General features: G+C 37.4%; 1 protein-coding gene across 2 annotated transcripts in view; it reads right to left on the reverse strand.

Annotated features, from left to right (window-relative positions):
- Positions 1-705: 705 nt before the first annotated feature.
- Positions 706-24,305, reverse strand: part of NELL1 (neural EGFL like 1) — a 1,045,701-nt gene continuing 1,022,101 nt past the window's right edge. For both annotated transcript variants that reach the window (XM_058305642.2, XM_058305643.2), the window contains 4 exons: positions 14,290-14,483; positions 5,085-5,261; positions 2,600-2,824; positions 706-1,165 (listed from right to left, as the gene is read on the reverse strand). In XM_058305642.2, the coding sequence (XP_058161625.1) occupies positions 1,115-1,165; positions 2,600-2,824; positions 5,085-5,261; positions 14,290-14,483 (647 nt within the window). In that variant the 3' untranslated portion in view covers positions 706-1,114. The remainder of the gene's footprint in view (positions 1,166-2,599; positions 2,825-5,084; positions 5,262-14,289; positions 14,484-24,305) is intronic.

The following is a 24,305-nucleotide window of genomic DNA, read 5'->3' on the forward strand; positions in this document are numbered from 1 at the left end:
GATGTGATTTTCCTGAAACTTCCACCTAAGTTAGAATTTTCAACTTAGATAAAATGCCATTTGCACATTTCATACATTTTATATAACTCAATAAGGATCAACTTTTAAAAATATAGTAGTGACTCAAATGGAAAGACAGACTGCTCTAAAGGAACCACTGAGCATAAAAATGCATTTTCTTAAAGGTATCCTCTTCTACCATATGAAAGGGAGCATGGTTTAATGGAAAAGAGCACTGGGCAGGAATTAGAAGGCCCGGATACAAACCAATTAGGTTCTTCTTCGGTATCGGAAGGTTAATAATATTCACCTGTATTGTGATAATACCCTGTATTAAGAGGTATAAAGTGCTTCTTATGTTATCAAACACTACATAAACTGATGCAAAGAGATTTTTCCTTTCAATGTGAAGAAAGGCTGTGAGTGTTGTTGCTTCTAATTGTGAGTTAAGATTTTGTTTCCTTTTTGATTGCAAGAGGGAGGAGAGAGCTCTTTTTAAAAATAATTATTTAATTATGTTAGTGGTCTTTCCCCTGATTAACATAACAAAATTGCCTTCAGCCTGCTCAAGTTGAATGAATGGATTTCAAGGTGCGTTAAATAGCTGTGCCATAGAACTATGATGAATTTGGACTCTACACATATTTTACCATCAATACATTTGACAGGGACCTCAGTACTAATTATTCAGTGGATGGGACAAAATCACAACAGGCAACTTTATTTGTAGAATTTGATCCAAAATATCAAGAAAAAAATAAATAAAAGGAGTCTCTATAATGTCAGTACACAAAATAAACAAAAAAATACATCAACATTCATACATGAGATCATTTAAATGTATTTGAAAATGATCTGATAAGGGAACAATGTGAATTACAACACAGGGAACTTCTTTTAACAACGATAAACTTAAATGCACTGCACTGTAGGTCACCTAGACTAGGTTATCGAGAATGAACGAAGTGGCAGGTCCAAAAAGGCCAACCCCAAACAACTTCCTCAGATGGAGACTTTGGCGACTGTCTGTGGCATAAAACAACACTCCTACTTCTTATCATGTTTCTTCATCATTTTGTCCATTTTCTCCCATGATGAATCCGTTTTAAATATTTCAATTATTATGAAGACACTCCAAATCCACAGAACAGCAGACACTTCCATTCTGTATATCAAAGACACAAGTGTTAGCCAGTTGAGGCATAGAATATGAATAAGTCAGCAGTCTGAATTTTTTATATTCACGACGGTCTACACTTAGAGATAAGCTCCAAGAATATTATAGAAAATTATGAGAAAAGTGCTTGAAAAATGCTAGAGAAAAAGTGGGAGGGAAGGAAAGGCTTACGAGAGCCCCTCTCAGGACCTTCTTGCTGGGCTTCTCCTGGCAGTGCAATCACGTACCCTTGTCTGGGTCAAGCCATGTTTGCACACAATTTATATGCTGGACTTATTCCAAAGGATAGTTGATTCTTTCAAAAAAATAACCCCTGAAACATGATCATTTGAAATAATAAAGCTAACCAAAAGTGTCACAAGCAAATCCAAGAAGGGTTCCAGAAAAATTTGTATATTAGGGATAAATAAAGAATTTTCTATGGTAACTGTGAAGGGGAAAATTCATTTTTAGATGCATAAATTTTTGGAAATTCATTAAAAATCAGTTACATATATTAATGTATAGACCTTTGTAATTATGGTTAATGAATCACAAACCAAACATCAAATTGGTAATATTAAATAACACAGGTCTTTACATCTCCTGATCATTTTGCTTTCTGAGGCTAATGGTAGAGATCAGACCATTACTGATGAAGAGATGACTCAAGAGAAAAGAATCCATATTTATAACAGGATGAAAAGAAAATTTGAGAACCTTCCACTGAGCCTGAAGCTGAACCAGGGTTTGATGGAACTAAGCAGATTGCTAGCATTTTTAACTTCCTTAATAATGAGAATCATAAACAGATGTTTGACAGAGATTTCCACACTGTAGCTAAGGGTAACCCTTACACCAAGTCAGCTACAGCCACAGCTCCTCATAGGGTTTGAAGGGAGGAGGGGTCAGTTGTTTAATCTTAGAGACATATCAGGATGACTCGTGGGAACTCCTCCAACAAGAGAGGAAAAGTAATCATGATTAATTAAATGCTGCAGCAAGAGCTTCAGGTCCCTGTATTAGTTACCGCAATAATTAAATAGAGCAAAGAACTTCATAGGGCACTTTTTTCTAACATTTCATAAAAGAACTGCTAAAATTTTCCAGGATGAAAGGAGGTAGATCTTCTTTTTAAAAAAAATGAAGGTTAAAATAGCTTACATCAATCATATCTGGGCTTAGTGCCAATTGTTAAAAAATCTGTAGTTTAATGGCAAGTGAGAGGGCTATTTTCTTCCATGTTCATTTATAATTTGCCTTTATACAAGGTGCAGCTATGATCCATTCAGACACATTAACCTCCTGTGAGAAGTTAATGCCTGCCTGTGTTTCCCCCATGTCCCACAGAATCTGCACATTTGGAAACATCAGGCATGGACCTCCTGCGAGTGTTCCCTGCCAATTGTTCAAGTCCTGATTATCCCCAGGACGTCCAATTACCTTGCATTTGCAGGTTGTGCAGGGAGATCCAGCCATTCTCCAGACTGAGCCGCTGAGCCTTGAAACACCATAGCTGTCCAGGCAAGTTTTCCTAATGTCATAGCCGAAGTTATCAGCCAGGCAGGGGTCACTCACACAGCGGGGACAGCATTCCCCTTCCAAGATGGCTGAGTACTCACAGTTCAAATTGGGGCAAGTAAGTGGCCAGCAATCTACCTCTCCTTCCTGTGGGGAGAAATCCGAAAGTGCTTTATTACTGCTCCTAAGAACAATTCTATTCCCAAAGTCCTAGAGGCAGAAAGAAGGGTACAGTGATTCCCATCAGTCTCCTCGCTGAGTGTTCTTATATTAGCCTATTTTTGGTACAATGTATTTCCTCCCTGAACACCCACCACAGGGCTTACCTTCTCCAGGAAGCTTTCGTTCTCCACCTATACTACCACTCCCAGAGATATTTATTAATAGTTTCCTTTACTGTGTGCTAATAGCAACCTATCATTACTTTTATCATGGAGCTTATAATCCTTAATTATCAGTATGATTCCACATTAGGTTTGAGCTCTCAGGCTTTGGGCTTATTTCTTTCTCTTAGCACAATGCTTGGTCAATAAATGCTAATCAAATGAATAGATGGTAAAGTGCTGGCCAGTGTAAAAAAGATAAATTATCTTCTTTTAAGGTCAAAAGGGGAAATTGAAACATGGTAACTTTTTAATAACATCATAATCTGAGTTACCAATACTGAATTTAAAGTGGAGCTTGGGCAATATAAAGGGAAACATTTTAGAATAGATTTGAATATAGCCTGTGGCTAGTAGACAGTTCAAATGGACCTTCTACAAGTCTCAGCATCTGCCAACTGTGGCTTCATGGAGCTGTCCATGGTAGAATCCATATCCTGACAGTCTTTTCTCTTTTTATGACACTCATCACAATTTATAGGAACTTTTGTTTAATTGGTCACCAGACTATGGGCTTTCTGCAGGTAAAGACAATGTCTATCTTGCTTACAATCATGTTATCCAGATCCGGCACTGACAAGCTCTTTTAAATATGCATTAAATATGACCCACACTCTTCTCATGTGATTCTTATGTATGCCTAAGACATGTCTTCCAGACATGTTAACCCATATATGTTGAGGGGTTGGAGATGGATGATTATAAGCTTTTGAAGTTCTACAGATGAAAATTTCATTCATTAAAATTAATACCAGTTCTTCTGAGTGCCTGATGTTTGCTTTCTTGTAAAAGAAAAGTACTTTTCTAATAGGACATGGAAACTAATTCTATGGTAGCATTGGGTTTGTTTCTCTTTGGATGGGAGTTTGAAAAATGCCTATGATTTGAAATTAACTGAGTTATACTCAGTAATATTTTATTGAGAAAGATATATTCTATTCTATTAAGATTATGTGCACATTCACCTGGAAATTAGAAAAATCTAATGGCAAAATATTTTTGAATGTTTGTTTTCAAACAATACCACAGTCTGAGTCATTAATTTCAAGGAATGTTAAACTATGAACTCACAGCTAACAGTTTCCATTACAAGTTGGCTTTGGTAGAATGCTCCATATTTTTGATCTCCCAACTGAAGACACATCACATTCTTTATGATAGCATGTCCTAAAATTCTTTCCTTCCTTAGAAATATTTGTTATGGTATAATGTGAAACAGAAAAAAAAAAAAAAAAAAAACCAGGTGAGGAAAAAAAACAGGTGAGAAAATAAGCTTTTACTCTGGACTTTTGAAATCTAGTATTCCTATATTAATAAATAAAAGTCTTCAAATTTTTCAATACGAGGGTTTAGCATTCAAAACAGATTTTTAATGGAGAAAATAATAATATTATTAGCTATAATTCACTATAATTCTCTGTGCCTTGCACTATATTTTCTCCAGTCTTCATAACAACTTACCTATTTTGTTTTCATAACAAAATAGGTAGAGTGTATATATATGTTGTACATTTGATGGAAAGAATGATCAGTGAAATGATAGAACTTGCCCAAGGTCATCACAAATAGCTTAGGAGAGCCAGGATTGGATTCTAGGTACCTCTGACTCAATCCCTGACATTTTCAACAATGTTCTGTTATTTATCATATTGAAACTTTTAAGGGTTATGAACCCAAAACTAAAAGACCTGCCTCCATAAAGAATACAAGTGCCAGACAATACATTGAAAGTGTCTCATCTAGCAGGGACTTTTCTTGATTTGGATTTGCTGAAAGCAGTGGTTATAAACTAACATCCCCTAGGCCAACTATGCCCCATAAATATATTCTGTTCGTCTGGCATGGTGTTTTAAATAGTGCAATCTGAATATCTTTAGATAAAGCATTTGTCCCTCAGTTAGTGCCACACCCCACCATTCCTTATATAGTATTACAAACAGCGAGAACCTGAAGTCTACAGGCAACTGAGTTTGTTACCTCTTCCAGAGGAAAGTGACAACCCCCTCTTAAGAAAGCTGACATACCAGGCACCGGCACTGCTGGCAGCTGTGGGTCCAATTGTCTCCACTTCTATAGAGCTTGTGCCCATTTTGATCCAAACATTGACTTGTAACCCTGGTGTCACACTCTGGGCAGCAGAAAAGGTCAACGCTTGGATTCTGGCAATCACAAGCTGTCCGTCGGCAGAATATCTTCCCATCCTGTTTAGAAATTAGGTTGAGATTTCATCAGTTGGGAAACAATCAGGCAGTCCACCAAGAGACCCAAATCCTGTAAATGCTTGACAGAGCTCACAGGAGAAATTTCTTAGACTCTCAGTAGTCCCTGGTCACCTTTCCATTTTGTTCAAAATGCACACACACACACAAAAAACCCTTTCTCTCCCTGACTTTTCCTGCAAAGCAGAGCTGCCTAAATAAAATGGAACCATTTCTAGGTTTAACAAAGAAATGGCTATTCTTTTCATTCTAAATGCATCTTCAAAATCATATTTCTAAGGAAGAATTATAACAAAAGCTGAGCAGCTTAGCATGCCTATACAATCAAGAACTCATTTGAGTGGAAAATTATGCTACTGTACTTTTCCTAGTTCATAATGATGCTGCCTGACATGTTCAAACACATTCACCTGATTTTCTCCATTACAACTCTGGGAGGAAATCCGATTGCACCCTTTGTACAGAAGAGTCAGGCTAAGTTACTTATCCAAGGCCACATCGATAGTAGTACTCAATGAGTGCCACCAGGTCTTTGGATTTCAAAACAAGTTTTCTTCCATACCACAACTTTCAGGTTATTACAGGGAGCTATAATCAGATACCACTCCCCATTTCAAGAAAGTCCCCTAACCTACAGGTACAATACAATTTCTGAAATACTGGTTCTGGGTACTCACCTTTATAAAGAATTGAAGACCACCACTTAAGCATTAAGACTGAACATTTAATGGCATGTGACATGCAATTGTGTTGCTCAGAGATATCCTGCCTCAGGCAATGAATAAGCAGAAAATGTAAGGGAATCTGGATACAGTGAGTCAAGCTTAAGGTGTGGCTACTGTTTATAATTATACCTGCTTTTCCAAAAGTTCACAAAATCAAAGAATCTCAGGACTGGAAGGCACCTCAAAGGTCACATATACCTGAATCCTCTACAGCAACCATATTCAAAAGTCATTAACCTGTGTCCAGAGTTTTAAGGTCTTGGAGAACTCATCACCATGCAAGGCATTCAAAATATGTATGTTTGTACACTTTTGAATGCTAAAAATTGGACTTATTACCTTGATCCATTGATCCTAGTTCACATCCTTGGCACTCATAGAACTCCTAATCCCTTCTGTAATATTTCAACTCATCAGTTCTTAGAAAACAGTTCTTATGTTTCCGCTAAGGCATTTAGTCTCTGGGTTAAATATCTAATTTCCCAGCCAATCTCCATAATTTTGAATATTTTCTTTATTACCATTGCTTTTTACTTCAGTAGGTTTCATTACTTCAAACAATAAAATAATAATACTAAGAGCTACCATTAATTGAGCACTTATCTTGTGCCACACATTATGCTAAGTCCTTTATATGTATTATTGGATTTAATCCTAATAATTCAGTGGAATAAAAATTTATATCTCCCATTTCTAAATGAGGCAGCTGAGAATTAGAGACCTAAACATAATTCTTCAGTAATGGTCTGATTAATAAAGTGAATTAGAACTCACGATTACCTGCTTTAAGCACTATACTTTCTTTACATCAGTATACTTTCTTTACATTATTTCGATATTCAACTTTTTCACCTTGTTTATGTCATAGTGTTGACTTATATTGACCTTAATGAAGTCAAAAACCACACTAAACCTTATCTTGTGCACTTGGTTGTTTGGGAGCATCAAGTGTAAAACTTGATGTTTATCCCTGTTCATTTCACCTTGTTAGATTCATTTCATCTTTTCTGCCTGTCACAGTGCTTTTAAAATGCTGTTTCTGTCATCCAGCATAGATTTCCCTCCTTCACAGTTTAGTGACATTTGCAAACTTGATGGACCTGCCCTCAGAGTTGTCTCTAATTCATTGATAACAATGATGAACAGAACAGGGCTTTCTTAGATAAGTCTATTGTCACCTAAAGTGGAAATCTTTAAAAGCACTACATTCTCTATGGAGAATGGAAAGAAAGCCTTCTGACTAAATATATAATAACTTAAAATGCTGAAAAAAATATTTCTCCCATATTGTATGCATTGTCTCTATTACTATAAAGAATGACAAGAAACCATAATATTCTGAAAATATCAGGAAATTACATATTTATATATATATATATATATGTATGTGTATATGTATATGCACACATATGTGAGAGAGAGAGAGAGAGAGAGAGAGAGAGAGAGAGAGAGAGAGAGAGAGAGAGAGAGAAAGGGACTCCAGAGTTAAGTAGGCGAACTGAATAAGGGAATACATTTAGTCTGGACAAAGAAGGGTCCAGATCCTAGGAATCCTCCAATAATATGTCTTTAGCTCATACAGCATTATTTCAATTCATTATATTTGTGCAACCATGACCCAAAATGATTTCTTGGGAATTTGTTTTAACCAAGAGGAGCAAAGAAAAGTAATGATAGCTATGGCATAAGTAATTTGGTTGGCTCAGCTATCAATGGCACAATAATACAAGTACAAAAGGACCAGGCCTCAGATACCAATGTGACCACATCCATGGCCAGCATCAAGAAAACAGGATAACTTCTTTCAGAAGAGGTTACCATACACTAGAGACATGGAGTGCCAGGCTTTTTCCCAAGTTCTGATTAAAGTAAAGAATAATCCCATGTCTACATATATACCCAAAAGAATTTAAAGCTGGACTTGAACAGATATTTGTGCATCAGTGTTCACAATGACATTATTCATTAATTGTCAACAGCTGGAAGGAACTAAAGTATCCATCAACCAATGACTGGATAAAGAAATTGTGCTATATACACACACAATGGAATATTAATTAGCTTTAAAAAGGAATGAAGTTCTGATACATGAGACTGCATGGATGAACCCTGAAGACTTATGTTGAGTGAAATAAGCCAGATACAAGAGGACAAACATTATTTGATCTTATTGATATGAAATAATTAGAATAAGCAAACTCAAAGAGTCAGAATCTAGAGTATAGGTTACAAGGGGAAGGGATGAGGGTAGGGAATATGAAGTTAAAACTTAAAATATACAGACTTTCTATTTGGGATGATAGAAAAGTTTTGGTAATGGATATTGGTGATTGTAGCAAAATGCTGTGAATGTAATTAACAGCACTCAACTATATACGTGAAAATGGTTAAAAGGAAAATTTTAGATAGCATATATTTTAGAATAAATTTTTTAAAAAAAAGTTTCCGTGGAACTTCACATCATAGTGAACCCTAAGTTAAATGATGGGATATAGTGAATAGTACAGTTATAAAAATGCACTTTCATCAATGGTAACAAATGTACCACCAATGCAAGGTGTTAAAATAGGGTGGTATCTATGGGAATCCTGTGTTTTATGCATGATTGTTCTGTAAACTCACAACTTCTTCAATAAAAAAAGAATGAATAAAAATAAATGTATAGCCTCCAGGGTTAGTGCAAAATAAAGCAATTTCACATCTCATCAATTATTTGAAAATGCCAAATAGGCCCCTTTTATCTCCTAACATGTTTCAGAACAATGGCTATGTTCACTTTGGCTTTTGAATTACAGGGTAACTGTCAAGAAAATCATTTTTAATAATGAATATGTCACAGGTGGCTCCATTAATTCAATGAGAAAGCCATTTTAAAACCTCAGCTCAGAGAGCACAGCCATACTAGAATCCAAATTTGGCAAGAAAATATATACCACTGATGGTGAGAAATCCTTCTTGTCGTAAATCTCTGGGACTATTTCAAGACTATAACCTGTAGCCCAGCCAAGGTGTCTGAACAATCCCCACTTAAATGCCAAAGATTCATTTTCCCACTATTCCCACCATAAAAGTTAAATGTTTATGCAATATTATAATGAAAGTTCAGCTATAAACAAATAATAAGTATAGTACTATTCACATGGCTTCTGAATTTTACAAAGTGGGGACACACACTTTCCTAGTAAATAAAAAAATGTGTTTATTTTTATTATACTATGAAAAAATATATACTATAAATTACAATTTTATTACTGAGTAGTCAACACACTGATACATTTGCTCCAGATAGTATAATATAGTTTTTTCTGTATAGAATTTGGAAACTTAAATCAAGGAGGTGAATTTAGGTAAACTTACTAATGTAAATTGATTAATAATATAAACCAGGAGTGGACAAACCATAGCTCATGGTTCAAATTCTGATTTCCACCCTTTTTTTGGTAAATAAAGCTTTATTGGAATACAGCCTCCCTCATTCAATTACTTATTGTCTATGGCTGCTTTCATGCTATGACAGTAGAGCCAAGCAGTTGGAACAGAGACCATACAATCTACAAAGTCTAAAATAGTAACTATCTGGCCCTTTATAGAGAGAGTGTACAATAAAATAAATAAACTATAAAATTAAGAGTGTTACTCTAGACTCATCTGTTCTACCTTCTTTCCACACAATTTTATTGAGCTGTTGTATCCACACGTTTTACAAAGTATTAATTTTTCCTTAGGTTACACTCTACAAACAAGACCCTTATCTTATGTGTTTAGCACCTGGGGTTGAAATACCTTTAACCATAATTTAAATCAACTGTCTTGTATTACTGAAGAGGAAACCAGGCCCAATGAGAAGAAATGACTTTGCTATACATCAATTTACTATAATAATAGAATGGTAACTAGATCCCAATTTTGACTTTTATACCAATGATTTTCCATTATTCTGCTTCCTTGTATCATGAAGGTAAGAAAGAAGGATCTCAGATAAAATGAGATTGGAAGGATTCTTGGGGTGATGGTTTTCAAAGTGTAGTCCTCCGACTTGCAACATAATCATTTCCCAGGAACTGGTTAGAAAGGCAAATATTTGGGCTCCTCCAAGACCTACTGAAACAGAATTTACAGAGGTGGAACCCAGTGATCTGTGATTTTACAAGCCCTCCAGGTGATTCTGGTACATGCTAAATTTTGAGAAGCACCGATGAAAAATAGTCAACTGAAGAGTTAGTGTGGCCTAACCCCCAAACTCCACAAAGAAAAGATAAGGCTTGGAATAGCAAAGGAGTATGAAATCAGGGGAAGGACAATGGAAGCCAGAGACCCTGTTCCTTGATGGGACCTCTAGAGTCTTGATAGCAGAATGAAACCTGCCAATGTATCCATCTGTCAAAGAAAATCAGTAGAAAGACAATCTTAGGTCTTGAACAGTCATCTCCTGCCATCACGAACTCCCTAGAGGAAGGTATTAATAATTCTGTTGATTGCCTTCAGAGGACAAAGCAAAACATTTTATGAGTAGATAACAGGAATCCAGAAAGCTAACTTCTAGCCTGGCCTCAAGTGCAGGCTGACTCATGCCTGATCTGCACCTTGTGAATGACTACAATGCTGAAGAGCAGAGCAGCTGAGCCTGGAGAGAATCGTGCCCTGGGGACAGAGACAAAGACTGATAGTCTGTCTACAGGTGGCCTCGTGGAGAGAGGTAAAGTCTAGAGAGCCTCATAGTGTACAGCTGACCTTGTGGAGAAAACAGAGGTACTGAGCCTGGAGAGAAATGAGCCCTGGGAAAAGAGGAACCCAGGAAGCCTGAACCCTGGCAGACGTCAGCAGCCATCTTGCTCCAACACATGGCAATAGACTTTGGTGAGGGAAGCAACTTATGCTTTATGGCCTGGTTCTACCCAAATAAATACCTTTTTTAAAAACCAACCAATTTCTGGTATTTTGCATGAGCTGACTAATACACCTTCCGTTTAGCTTTGATCTCCTCAGGCCATGCATCATACTATCAGTTACACCTTGATTGGTCCATGCCAACCCCAAACTTAAAATCTCACATAATTCTCTTCTGCCAACAAGTCTAAATTTCATAACATGACTCTGCTCCCAGCCTTTATGTCCAGGCTCATCACTGGTTATACTCTTCCCATACTCTTCTTGCTCCCCATATCTAAAATCATCATCCACTTCATATTTTCCCTATCATAACTTCCAATCTTAAGTTTCTGCACCTTTTTTCTTTCTATTCCTTCAGTTTAGGATTCTCTTTCTTCCCACATCTCTGTTTGGCTAAGTTAACTCACATTTCAATGCCCTCTTCAAAGATCACCTCATTTGTGGAGTCTGCCCATATTGTCTTTTGCATCCACTCAAAATAGAGCAGTACAAATTTTCCCTTTCTCTGTTCCCATAGCAAATTGTTCTTGACTCTACCCCAGCATGGCAGGTGTTTTAGTGCTTCTGTATCCACTTTCCTGTTCTTCTCCATGATCTCCAACAAAAGCTTGTGTTTGAGTTTTTGTAAACTCATATTATAATGCTGCATTTCCTAGAAACTAGTAAACCTGTGGACCTCTCTACCTTCTTATGTAGCACAGGCAAAAACTAGAAATGTCTTCCTAAGCCATTAGGCAATTTATTAATGGAAGTGCAACAGATGGGTATCTATGAAAAGAGGCTGGATTGTAACTAAGAGTTAAAGAGAGAGAACCATTTTCCACCCTTGCTTTCCGTGGTCTGGATAATGTTGGAGGAACATAGGTTTAAGCAGTCCAGCAATCTTTCTATGCCTAATCAACTAAGTCATCTAAAGGTACATACAAACTTTGTCACTGCCAAGGAAACACATGGCATCTAAACAAAAACCCTGATTCATTTATGCTGGCCTAGCTTTATCACTGAACTCCATTTATGTGCAGACATATTCCAAGGCCTCTTTTTCAATCGACATGAAACACTAGTAGCTCAGCTGGTGTCGTTGATTCTTGAGAGGGACAGTGACCTTTTAAAAGAACTTTGATTCTGCTTTTTTCAACAATACATTCTTGAGTTTACTTCCCTACCTCCAACATAATGCCATAAATCCATTTGGATGCTTAAATACTGGACATACTTCTTAACAAAATGGTATAGAACATTTGCAACCACAAACAATGAAAACAAAAAAGGAGGTCACAAAAAAGTTCATTTTATAGTATGAAAATGACCTAGAAGTTTTGACTGAGGGTCCTAAAACCAGGCCCTCCTACCCCCGCCACAAATTTTTGGAAATGAGTAAAAAATGCAATTAGAGGAAATCCTGTCTGATAATTTAATCATATAAATCCAGGTTTGATGGACAGAAGGGAGTGAGTACAGTGTGGCATATCATCAACAATCAACAAAATAAGATTACAAGAATTGCTCATCTCCTGTGGCAATTTTAGTCTAATTCTCAGAAGAGGTTGGAGACACTCTAGGAGTCAAAGCAAAATAAAGCAACTTAAGCTGCTATGATTATTAACATAATTGATGAAGCTCTGAGAATTTTTTAATGATTGGTAAGTTTTCTGCTTTATCATTGGCTTAAAAACAGAATCTGAAAAATAAATTTTGGTCTTGCACTGATCAAGACTCAAGTAACATCAACTGCCTATTCTGGGGCCTGGGGATCTAGAAAACCTAAAAATAATTTAGGATTAGGTTGTGATCATCCTCAAAACTTTGGAAAAACAGTACATTTTGAAAAGAACTAATAAAGGAATTCATCCTTGTTTAGCTGACTGAATGGAAACATAATTGTCAACCTCATCTGCGAATCCTCCTTTTAACTATTCTAACCTATACTGAACTTTTTCTTTTCTTAATAACTTTTCCCCTTTCAATTAGTACCACATAGTTAAATATTGTACTGAGTAAACTTAAAAACTTGAGAACATGCCTCACATGGTCATTAACATAGTAATGGATTGAGAGTTTGAGCTCAGTTAAGTTGGATTGACTGACCACTTGATTGATTCTAAGTTTATCAACAGCTATCATCTGTCAAGTGTCACAGGTCATGTGGCAAGATGAGAAAACTATGAACTTTAGGAGGAACTCAAGTTCCAGTTTAGACATTTATATATTGTGATATCTATGGCAAGTTACTTAGCTCCTAAGAAACTCAGTTTCTAAGTTGTAATAGGATTTCTGTGGGACTGTTTTTAAATTACAGGGTTCTTAGAACATAGGAGGTACTCAACAAATGGCAGCAATGGACCTAAGTTTGAGTGTGTCGAAGTAGTCTTAAGTGTAAGGGGATAAAAACAGGTATTACAGAGGAATTGTCTGAGCACATTGTAATGAGTTTCCCTAAATAGATGCCCCTAGGTCTGTTGAGGCATGGCAGACTTGAAGGCAGGTGGATGAGTTGGATGACTTCTCAAACCTCATTCCAACTCTGTTAACAGGGAGCACTTGGGGAATTAGTTAGGCACCCCAGCTCCCTAAGTGTTTACCAGGCAAGTAATTTCTCTTGGTTCCTATGCCCATAAAGCCTGAGATTAAACTATCCCACCATCCCAACAGGCATAGAAATACAATGCAAAAACCTCTGTAAAGCAACATCAAAGAGAAATACATAGGCAAGACCAAAACAAAGGAAGAGAGAAAGCACAAGGAAATAAAATATTTTAATAGGCTCATTTTGCAAAGCATAAAGCAAACTAGGCAATGACAGAATTTTATTTTTGTAAGCATTAAACTCCCTTCCAAACATCTTAATGTAAGGAACAGCCTGGCGCTGAGAATGATGAAGATGAGATCAGTTATGGGGAGGCTTTGCACTATTATGATCATTTGTTCAGAATGGAAGTCCACCTGTCTATAACCAGCTGAAGCACGTATATGAGTTTTGCTTCTCTGGATGGTGTCACTACAGAAGTGAGCCAGTTCATGCAGGTTATCATTTCAGGCAAAGAGTAGTGTTAATCAGTGAGTTTGTGTAAGTGTAGGATGAGGGCTCATTAAAGCTCTTGCCCAACCAACCTTAAAGGCACCGCAGACTCTCAATGGGAGGACCAACATTGGCTTCTCTGCTCCACTTTCCCTGTGCTCTGTAGTCTAGTTTCAACCCTACACCTCACCTTTCAACCAATGCAAAGCAGGTTTGCCTGCCACTCAGCAACATTATTAGTTGTAGTGTGGACAAGAATTGAAGAAGCCTTTTCAGGAACCACAGGTGACCCATGAGTCAACTGCCTGGGGGAGAGACATGGAGAAGGAGGGAGAGAAGAACAGTTACAATTTGGGTTGTGCCAAGTCAGTCTCACCTTGCAGGAACAGACAGAACACCTGTCTTCTTTCAGTGTCCACACCTGCCCATTACGCTTCAGTCCTCCCTCAAGGGGGCAGTCACCAGAACAAGACGGTCCAGAAGGACAGAGGCAGTCAAAGCCCCCTGCCAGGTTGATGCAGGCAGAATCATTCCAGCAGGTATGAGTTCTTAAGGCACATTCATCTATGTCTGCAGTAAAGAAAGAATTCACAGAGCTTTAGAATCCAGACAAGGACATTTAGAAAATAATAATCATTTACAATGACAATAGCTAACATTATTGAGCATCTTCCATGTGCCAGGCACTGTATCAAGCTCTTCACATGCATTATCTAATGTACACTGCAAGGCTATGTGGTAGGATTTGCTCTCATCCCTATTTTACAAATAATGGAGCAGAGGCTCATAGAAGTTCAATAACATGCCCACTCTCATATGGCTAATAAGTGGCAGGTTTGAGACCCAAACCCACAGCTGTTTGATCCCAAATACTGAAATATTCAATAGCAACTGTGCTCTGGTGTTAGGTTATTCTCAAGAACCATTCCATCCAGAAGCCACATACTCTGTTAAATCATTAACGATGTGGATACACTCCATGGAGATCTGGGTCTTTTAGAAACAGTGTGAGTAATTAGCCACTGAACTGGAACAAGTAGGCAATTAGGGCTTTTGAGCCATTTCGATTGCACCCAGATCCTAGGGCCAAGGTTGAAAGAAAATGGCATAATAATTACTAGGTATCTTACCTAATCAAAGCCATACCACCCACTGACCAGCAGCAATTTTGCCCTCACAAAGAAAGTTCAAAGCTACAGTAAGGTATTTTATGGATGCTGATGAAAGATATACATATATTGTGCTGTTTTTCATTGACAGCAGAGTAAGGAAGGAAAATTTAAATCCAGTCATTATACCCTGACATTCAAAGCTTGAGTCAGTAAACAACACCTCAAACACATAGCTATCCAGCCCTGACTTGAGATCTTTTCCAATGGATAATCTATTAGTTCTCAAGGCTGCTAACTCTGTCTTTGAATAACTCTCTTAGAAAAATCTTTCTTAAATTTAGGTGAAATATCTTACCCACTAACTTCTACACATTGGTACTAGTTCCAAGGTCAAACAAGAAAAGTCTACTACCTTTTTTAAATTTATGATAATCCTGAAACTATTTGAAGACATTGTGTCTACCAGAGTCTCCCCAGATTAATCTATTGCCATGCCTTCAAATATCCTTCTGATGATAACATTGATTTCAATAAATTTTGACAGAGTCTGCTATTATGAGATTGTCTGCATGCCAGAGACTGTTGGGGTGACAATGACATATAAGACACTGCTTTGAGGGAGGTGATAAAGAGGAGCACATGTGTATACACAGATAACTATTGATACCCTAATAAGTGGTAGACTTGACTCCTATAGTGAATTAGAATAAGAATAGTGTAAGTTAATATATTTTACATCTCAACATTTCTTTTTAAAACACATATTTATAAGCACATGGTTAAGGATAATGGGATTAAAGAAAATAAATCCCAAATGTTACGTACATCCCTTTAAAATATTCAATGCAATTTTAAAGGCATAATATCAATTATATTGTTACTACTTTATATTGATATATATTGTTTCACAGATTTTCAGTGCTCTTTTTATTTATGACATTTAATAGCAGGGTAGAAATAATTATTCTTATTTCATAAAAGAAGATTCTAAGGTAGAAAGATAGTTTAAATGGCTTCTTCCTTGTCACACAGCTAGTACATGTTAAAGAAAGGAAAATGACAGCTGTACTAGAGCTCTTTCTCCTATGCTATGCCAACTCAAGGTCAAAGTTACCGTTCGGCATACTAGAATGTTAGAAAATTCCATGGTTTTATCGACTTTGAACTTTTTAGCCTCTATAAGCTGTGACTTATTTTTAAGGATACATTCTTATACAGACCTTCTTTAGTAATTTTAATTGAAATTCTGAGGATAATATGATCTAATTAGCTTATCAATGTTTGCTAGAATTTTGGACTACTATGACTTAAAAATAATAAATAAATGATGTATCTTTCCTTACTGGCTGCATCCAATAGATTGGTATAAAACATTGCTTTACTGCATTGAACTAAAATGGACCAAGTTGTTTAGGAATTCCAACAATATTTCTAAAAGCTAATTCCTTCCATAGTCTACTCTTTTCTCATTGTCCAACCAATTGTAGCCTCAGCCAAGCCATTTAGTTAATGAATCATAATTCATTCTTTGTAAACTATGAAAATGATCCCAAAGTATGATGCCTGGATTTGAGGTCAATTGCAATCTGGCCTCACATATCCTGGCCATGCCCATGCAATCCTCAATGCATTTGTGTATATGTAGCCTGCCTAGAAACTTCTGTCATCTCCCCATTCTTTCTCCCCTACTCTAAGTCTTCCAAACTATAATTAGAATTGTATTTGAGAGTCAGATGACCCAGGTTCAAAATCAACCTCCTCCATTTAACTGAGTGCTTACTAGGTACCAGTCATTTTAGACATCATAACTTATGTCCTTGGGCACATTATTTATGCCCTTTGACCAGAATTTTTTTTTCCTTTTTAAAACCATACCCATCTATTCTATGGTCTTCCAAATATAAAAAAGGTTGACAACATAATGTGGGCTCCATAAATAATTGTTTATTGATTTAAAACAGTTATATATGTAAGACAAAGTTCAAGTCTACCTCCCTCAGTTAGGCATCTCCCAAATAGGATGTCAATTCACAACAAACATTCAACCCCTCTGAAGTCCCATTACAATGACAATCAGTAGCATTTGGTATAGGATTTAGGTATATACTACCTTAGGAACTATAATAAAGGAACACATTTGCATCATTCTTATGCCCCCAATTTTTGCTAAAAGTAATTTAATTACAAATACTCCATCTTATATTTCTCTCAACACTTTTATAACCTAGTGTGTATCTCTAGAAGATAGAGCTACAAGAAAAACTGATGGAAAGATAGATCAATAGATGGCTCATTACATATGTAATCATAAAAAATAAAATCTAGATTTCTTTGAACTCTCTTAGCTCAGACCCTCTATCACTTGGAGGTAATTGCAATGGCTCTAATTTTGTCTCCCTGATTCTATCTACTTCTCATTCTAATCTGGTGATTCTCAACTAACGGCACAGTAAAAATACTTGGGAAGCCTTAAAAAATAATGATGTCCAATTTCTAATATTTAAACTATCATTACTATTTCATTTTCCTATTTGAATTTGCAATATACTAGGCTTCGTTCTTTAAGAAATTTTGGACCACAGAGGGGTTCAACCATGGCAGGGGAGGAACACTGGTGTGTGGGTGTTACTGATGGGAGGCACATGTTGGGAGGCAGTTCTACAGGTCACGTATATAGGGGACATAAAAATGTTCTGATATCTGTTGGATATTTTCATAGTAGTTACATTTATAAACAACAACTGATGGAGTGCTGACTAACTAGCCAAGGGAGCTCTGTCACATTCCCCAATGGAACAGCAACAATCCCCCAAGTACAAGGGCAAAGATCAGTGAAGAAGGATGGTCCAATGATGAGCCCTTCATACTGATGACAATGCTTACGAGCCTGTGTGCCCAAAATTTCAACTAGGCCTAGAGCTGCAGGGTGCCTAAAGCTACCTCCTGAGAGCCTCCATGTTGCTCAAATGTGACGATTCTCTAAGCCAAACTCAGCATGTAAATGCATTGCCTTCCCCCAGCATGGGACATGACTCCTGGGGTTGAGACCCCTGGCGCCAAGGGATTACTACCAATCACCAGCTGATGATGCCACCAGAAAAAGGTCTTAAACAAAAGGGGGAAATGGTAAGGACAAATGAGTTTACATGGCTAAGAGACTTCAAAATGGGTCAGGAGGTCATCAGAGGGTCGTGCTTATGCACATCTCAGCAGGATCCCAGAGATAGCCAAAGTAGATACAACCCCAAGTACTGGTGCTCCTGAGGGTTACAGAGACACACAGGTTCTATGGTCATGGCAGATGGCTCTGGAGTTCAGTACCTTGCCACTGGGCCCTACTTTGGAATTTGTGCTCCCGAGTGTGATGGAGTTGGACTCAGATGTGATCCATTTACACATGCTTCTTCTGTCACTTTTACTGAACTTGTGGTTTGTGCTGGGGTTGCTGTATGCTCAAGAAACTTGAATCTCTAGACTGTCCATATGCCAGCTGGGCCCTGAGTCGCAGCAGAGTTGCAACTCCTACTCTCCAGTTCGTTGGACTTATACAGGCCAGCTAACAGGGAGGTGAAGATGGTCAACCACCACACCAGGGAACAGAGAGTGCCTACAACTGCAAACAGGAGAATCGCATCCATCAGCCATGTGGAATCTAAGCCCCCTCTCGATTTAGAGGTGGAGTGGATATCACCATCCCAGGGTTCACTGGATGGAGGAATAAAATATGGATTAGAGTGGACTTATTGGTATTTTACTAAAGAACTAGTGTGACTCCAGCAATAGAAGGAATTGTATCACTGATGTGGATGCAGTGGCCATGGTAGTTGGTGAGGGCAGGGAGAGGGAAGAAGAGATGTGATGTGGGGGCATTTTTGGGACTTGGTGTTGTTTTAAATGATATTGTGGGGGCAGTTGCTAGACATATATATCCTGCCATAACCCACTGAATGGAGTGGGGGAGAGTGTAAACTACAATGTAAACTAAAATCCATGTGGTGCAGCAGTGCTCCAAAATGTATTCACCAAATGCAATGAATGTGCCACAATGCTGAAAGAGGTTGTTTATGTGGGAGGAGGGGGGGTGGCGGCTAGGATTTGGGGTATATGGGATCCTCATATTTTTTCATGTAACATTTTTTGTAGTGTATGTATTTTTTAAAAAAGAGGCAATTTAAAAAAAATAAATAACATAAAATAAATAAAACTTTAAAGAAAGTAATGATGTCCAGGCTTATTGCCAATAGAGACTGATTTAATTTTTGTAGAATAGGGTCCTGATATCTAGATGCTGTTCAGTCAGATGAGAACCATTGCTTTAAACCATCTTCCACAAAGGAGGAATGCTCTAAAAAATCAAATCTGGCAAATCTGTCTGTATCACTCCTCTGTGCACCACCTCTCAGTAGCTTCCTAGAATCTCACATAAGCCCCAAGCTAAAGCTTCAATTACCTTCTATTCCTTCCTCTTTCCATTCAAAAGCAATGGGAGATCCATACATAATCCATGTTGTTTCCTATTTTGTCCCCCTCTTTCTTATTATGGGGGTACTTTTTCTCAGCCTATATGAAATAAGGTGGGACATATATATTAATTAATTGATAATATAGGCACTTTTCTTCCTGTATTATCTTCACTCTTATACATTCTTCAAAATCAAGATTGAGCATCACCACCCCTCATTCTGCAGGGCAGTCATTTATTTTTTGCTTTGCATGTACCTTATACACAATTCTATCCTTCCACTTATTTCTCAGGAGTTACATGTTCAATACATTCATCTCCATAGATACATGGTAAGTCATTGAGGACACGGAACAAATCTTATTCCTCTTTCTCTTCCCAGGGCCAGGTACAATGGAGTACAATGTGGGTGTCCAAAGTATTATACTTATTAAATTGAACTTATGTAAATCCAGGAAAGACAGACCAATAACATTATAGAGTCTACTTTGCAAAATTTGGCCTCCAAGTTCTTCAGTAAATATAGGCATAACCACAATTCTTTCCAACAGGGAACACATTTTATTGTTAGGTTTTTATCAGCTAAAGCCCCTGGGTTGGTTCAAAATATGATGAATATAGTAAAGTAGGAATAGAACTGAAATAGGAAGGCAATGTTTTATTTTTTCATTTTACTTTTGTCAAATGCTTGAGAACAAGGGCAGAGGAAGCCCATTAACAAAATACTTCTGAAATTGCATGGAAACTTGTTTTCAACTGATCCACCACTAATGCATGCAAAAGGATCTGTAACTTTTGGTCGTCTCTAAAATAATCTCTACATTGAAAACTAATATCAAATCATAATATGCATTTTTAGCATTTGATTATTTTGTACTAAAAAGTTGATTGGCAGTGTTTTTCCTCCCTAAAATTAAGACTTCTGAGCATAAAGAAATGTACTCCTAGTTTATGCAATGAAAACATGGTGCAAAGCCAGTCTTTTCTTTCTCTACTCCAGAATAACAGGATTTCACAGATGAATATAGGACCATATTGCCTACAGAGTTCCATGTAATTGCTTTACTTATGACACAGAAATCAAATTCTGCTTCCATGCAATTTAACAGATTTATGGAAAGCCAGATGTTAGCAATTACAGAAACTGACATTATTCATATTCTTGGTAATACAGACCTGTTTGCTCTGCACAATGCCAACTTAATCTATTATACATATCTCAAGGCATCCAAAGGGAAGAGGCACCCTATTCACATATTGCAACTGTTGTTCTCTGCTGAGCAAATACAAAAGCATTCACCCATGAGACTTTCCCAAATCATCAGACAGGCCTATAATGACAAAGAGGCAATGAAACAAAAATCAGGCAAAACATGCCGTACCCAAATCTATAATCATTAGAGTATACTTGTTTATTCTTATTGTAAATAATGGCTCTTTTCCTTGTGTTTCTCCTCACATATTCATTATTTAAAGATGCCATGCTTGGGTGAGAATTTTTTCAATAAAATTTCACAGCTAAGCTTGCATTAGAACTAGTTTTCTTACATTGACATTTTCACAAATTCTGAAAGCTGTTATTATTGTATTCAGTTTTGCTTTTTCAAAAAATTTGGCTATGCCTAGTCAATCTGCTTTCTTCTTTGATTTGGGGTTCTTAGGTTACTTGGGCATGTAAGAAAATATAATTCAGAGATGTTTATATCAGCTGCAATCAAACCAATCCCAACCTAGTCCCACCCAAATTTTCTTACTCTTCAAGAAAATTGGCTCTGCAGAAGTTTTAATAGCATAACAACAGTGATGGTACCTGCCTCAGGAGCTGAAAATTCTACCAGGTGATTTCAGAAACCAAGGCAAACATTTTTTTCAATGGTTTGGTGGCAGCTAGGAGAAAGGAGTGAACTTTTCCATTCCTCTTTCTCGAATAATGTTGACAATACATTTAATCTTTCTTTCAACTCAAAACAGGTGATACGTTAGAAAACAAAATTTAATCTGGGGTTTGAATATCCAGCTGTGTGTGTTCTGGCTTAAAAATCATTACCAGACACTAGTGGCTCTGAAATGAGAACAGAGCTTGGGGGTTTATTAATGACAAACAAGATAGAGCACAGATGCCTCTCCCTTACCCAAAACAATGTTGCTTCTTTTACAGTGGCAGAGAGAACATTACAGGGAAAAATACACTAGCTGCACATGGGCACAATAAGTAACTGAGGAATCTGAGGTCTGATGTGGCTTCCAAAATAAATGGCTTTTGTAATTTTAATCCTCATAACAAGTTTCTGGTCCAGTATAAGAGAGGTGATAGTCATGCTCCATTATGTGCTGGTCAGACCCACGTGAATACTGTGTTCCCTTCAGAGCATGTAAGAGTGAGATTGACACACTGGAGCCTACCAGAATCTCCCTGTACCCCTGCTTTCAAAGCATGTATCCTGAAGTTTCTGATGATCAAAGTTTGCAAAATCATTTCCCTTTTAAAATCAAATATTGTAACAATATTGTTATTGATCATCTCAGTCTAGGAGCTCCCTTCTTGACCCTCGTGGGATGTGATATTGTCCTGTTTATCCTCCAGTCAATTAATAACCAATCAATTAATTAATCTCACACATCCTTATTGGGCATCTACTCTGTGCCACACATAGTGCCAGGGATTGGGGATGCAATGGGTGGGAAAGATAGATATATTCTTACAAGAATGGACCTTATAGTCTTCTTCATGTTTTAAATTATTAATATCTCTCAAGATTCCACATCTGGTCTTTGCTTGTCTTTCTCCTCCGTGAAAGCAGTACAATATACCAAGTAAGAGCACAGGCTTTGGACTCCAGCAGCTGTGGATCTGAGCTGGGATGACCAGGCCTCCCTGGGACCAAAGGGTTTCCTGAATTGGGACAGTCCCTGGCCATCCAGGGCAAGTTTTTTACTCTGATCCCAGTCTCATCCCAGCAAGTTATTAGTTGTATGACTCTGGAAACTTAACTTTTCTGGCCTTCCATCATTTGAAAAAGTTGGATAAAATTATTCCCACTCCATGTGGGAATTGCTCAAAAAACATTGGCTCCTGTTATTGTTGATCTTGTTCTTATTGTTTTTATAATTGTTCTCTCATAGGTGTCATCTCATTTTATGAATTCTGCTGTCCCATCTCTTCAGGATGCACTCAAACCTGTACCTATAGTCCTGATTCTTATAATGTAGCCACCCCACATTCCCATTTGTTTGCTAAGCATTTCCAGTTAAATTCTGAATTCCCACAAATTGACAAAGTTTTTATCAGTACATTAGCTAGCCAACCCCAGAAATGCTAATATTTCAAGTTCTCTCTTAGCAATAATCAGTAAATCTGATGTTAATATTAAGTGACAGGGAAGCAGATTTGGTCCAAAAGATAGGGTGTCCACCTACCACATGGGAGGTCCAAGGTTCAAACCCAGGGCCTCCTGACCTATGTGATGAGCTGACCCACGCACAGTGCTGATGCGTGCAAGGAGTGCCTTGCCATGCAGGGGTGTCCCCTGTGTAGGGGAGCACCATGTGCAAGGACTGTGCCCCATAAGGAGAGCCACCCAGTGCGAAAAAAAAAAATGCAGCCTGCCCAGGAATGGTGCCACACACATGGAGAGCTGACGCAACAAGATGACCCAACAACAAAAAAGAAATGAGACACAGATTCCAGGTGCCTCTGACAAGAATTCAAGCAGACACAGAAGAACACACAGCAAATGGACACAGAAAGCAGACAACTGGGAGGAGGGGCGGAGAAGGGGAAAGAAAGAAATAAAAAATAAATCTAAAAAACAAAAACAAAACAACAAAAATATTAAGTGACAAATGTTGAAAGAATGTAATGTTCTGAAATTCCATGAACTTGTCTTGGTCACAGAGTACATTTTACTTATAGGCTGTACAAATTAAGGAGTTTTACTGCAGATGGAGAAAACAATTCCTTCCAGGTAGGAAAACAAGAAGAGAATAAAAGCAGTGCAGTCTTCTAACTAAGCAAGTGGTTTTACTTTCTGCTATGAACAAGTTATGCTTCTGTAACTAGTGATTAAATCTGTTTAAAATCAATACAGTTCTAATAGGTTGGAAAGAACAATTAAAATCTCTAAATATTGAAATACTTGCTATCTAAAGAGAATTTTGCTGCACAGAGGCTACATTATTGATGCCAATGCCCCCTAGTTTTTTATATATGTGTTAATGGATGGAGATGGGAGGGATATAATTAAAATTTGCATCACAGAAGTGGAACAGATAATTTTTCTCTAACTGCTAGATGCCTAACACTCGGCCGTATACATTGTATTATTACACTCATTGCATTGCTTAATATCTTTAACACAATTTCACTCTCAGCTGAAAAGAATTGTGTCCTGCACTTTAATTTGATGCTGCCGTATCTCCTTCATGTTACCATGTATGGTTAGCTGTGAACACACTTTTCTCTCTTCCTTACCCATTCAGAATTATCAGCTTCTGGTCTTATTTATATCTGAATCTCTCAGCAGTATCTTATACCTACTAATAAAAACATAAATATTTGTTAAAGACGAATCTGTTTGAGCTGTGATTTTAAAAAAGGAATCCTTGCCCCTTTGGAGCCTCAGATTTATCTTCGGTAAAATATAGGAGTTGCATGAAATATTTTTAATATCTTGTCCTTTTCTAAATTGGTATGATTACTTTCACCTCTATAGGACTGAGCCTATAATTCCAATGTTATAAGAGTTGTGACTGATGGAGAACAGGATAGAGGTGAAGGCAAGAAGCCAGCCTCAGGGTAACAAATGGATTTTTAGTACA

The sequence above is a fragment of the Dasypus novemcinctus genome, chromosome 10 (assembly GCF_030445035.2).
Source record: "Dasypus novemcinctus isolate mDasNov1 chromosome 10, mDasNov1.1.hap2, whole genome shotgun sequence".
In the NCBI taxonomy this organism is placed as follows: Eukaryota; Metazoa; Chordata; class Mammalia; order Cingulata; family Dasypodidae; genus Dasypus; species Dasypus novemcinctus.